This window comes from Galeopterus variegatus, unplaced genomic scaffold (assembly GCF_000696425.1).
Source record: "Galeopterus variegatus unplaced genomic scaffold, G_variegatus-3.0.2 Scaffold1778, whole genome shotgun sequence".
Lineage (NCBI taxonomy): Eukaryota > Metazoa > Chordata > Mammalia > Dermoptera > Cynocephalidae > Galeopterus > Galeopterus variegatus.
In genome coordinates, this window is record NW_007727889.1 from 165,217 (window position 1) to 166,324 (window position 1,108).

At 44.4% G+C, this 1,108-nt stretch overlaps 1 protein-coding gene across 1 annotated transcript in view; it reads left to right on the forward strand.

Annotated features, from left to right (window-relative positions):
* Window positions 1-170: 170 nt before the first annotated feature.
* HSP90AA1 (heat shock protein 90kDa alpha (cytosolic), class A member 1) overlaps window positions 171-1,108 on the forward strand; it is a 5,486-nt gene continuing 4,548 nt past the window's right edge. Inside the window, exons 1-2 of the mRNA XM_008578886.1 lie at window positions 171-376; window positions 475-841. Of these exons, the coding sequence (XP_008577108.1) occupies window positions 215-376; window positions 475-841 (529 nt within the window). The 5' untranslated portion in view covers window positions 171-214. The remainder of the gene's footprint in view (window positions 377-474; window positions 842-1,108) is intronic.

A 1,108-nucleotide genomic window follows, 5' to 3' on the forward strand; every position in this document is an offset into this window, starting at 1 on the left:
TGCGGGGACTCGCTAAGGCCGCCCGCGCGCCCGGTGGTCGCCGCTGCTCGAAATGAGGTCATTCTTTTGTCGGCCGGCCTCGTGTTTTTTGATTTATTTAAATTTCGTCTGTGTTTTAAATTCGGTCCCAGCAACATCTGTAGGACGCGATGGCGTCCCTAGTGCCCTTGTAGACGTGTGGTAAGTGCGTAAACTGGCACGGTGTCCTTTCCAGATGCCTGAGGAAACCCAGACCCAAGACCAGCCAATGGAGGAGGAAGAGGTTGAGACGTTCGCCTTTCAGGCAGAAATTGCCCAATTGATGTCATTGATTATCAATACTTTCTACTCGAACAAAGAGATCTTTCTAAGGGAACTTATTTCGAATTCATCAGATGTAAGTCTCCTATTAATCAAGAATTGGGTTTTGTTTTCGGTATGAGCTTTGCCCTGGGGGCTGTGTTTGACAGTTTTTATTCTTTTTTTTTTTAATAGGCTCTGGATAAAATCAGATATGAAAGCTTGACAGATCCCAGTAAACTAGATTCTGGGAAAGAGCTGCACATTAATCTCATTCCCAACAAACAAGATCGAACCCTCACTATTGTGGATACTGGAATTGGAATGACCAAGGCCGACTTAATCAATAACCTTGGTACTATCGCCAAGTCAGGCACCAAAGCATTCATGGAGGCTTTGCAGGCTGGTGCAGATATCTCTATGATTGGCCAGTTTGGTGTGGGTTTTTATTCTGCGTACTTGGTTGCTGAGAAAGTGACTGTGATCACCAAACATAATGATGATGAGCAGTACGCCTGGGAGTCCTCAGCAGGGGGATCCTTCACAGTTAGGACTGATACAGGTAAGCACCTGATTAAAAAAAAATTCCTGGACAAGTCAGGTGAAGGGTGGGGTGCTGCAAGAACTGGACCCCTAAAAATGCTGTGGAAAAAAATTTTTTTTAAAAAACCTGTTTGACCAACATGTTAAAGGGACAAGCTGGTCAGGACTTATTAGTGTCATGGCATCATTTTGTGGTTAATTTGGGCAAGTTACTTCACTGCTGGGGGGGAGCCTTTCCATCTGGAGTAATAATAAATCTCATTTCATATACTTGTTGGAAGGAGCT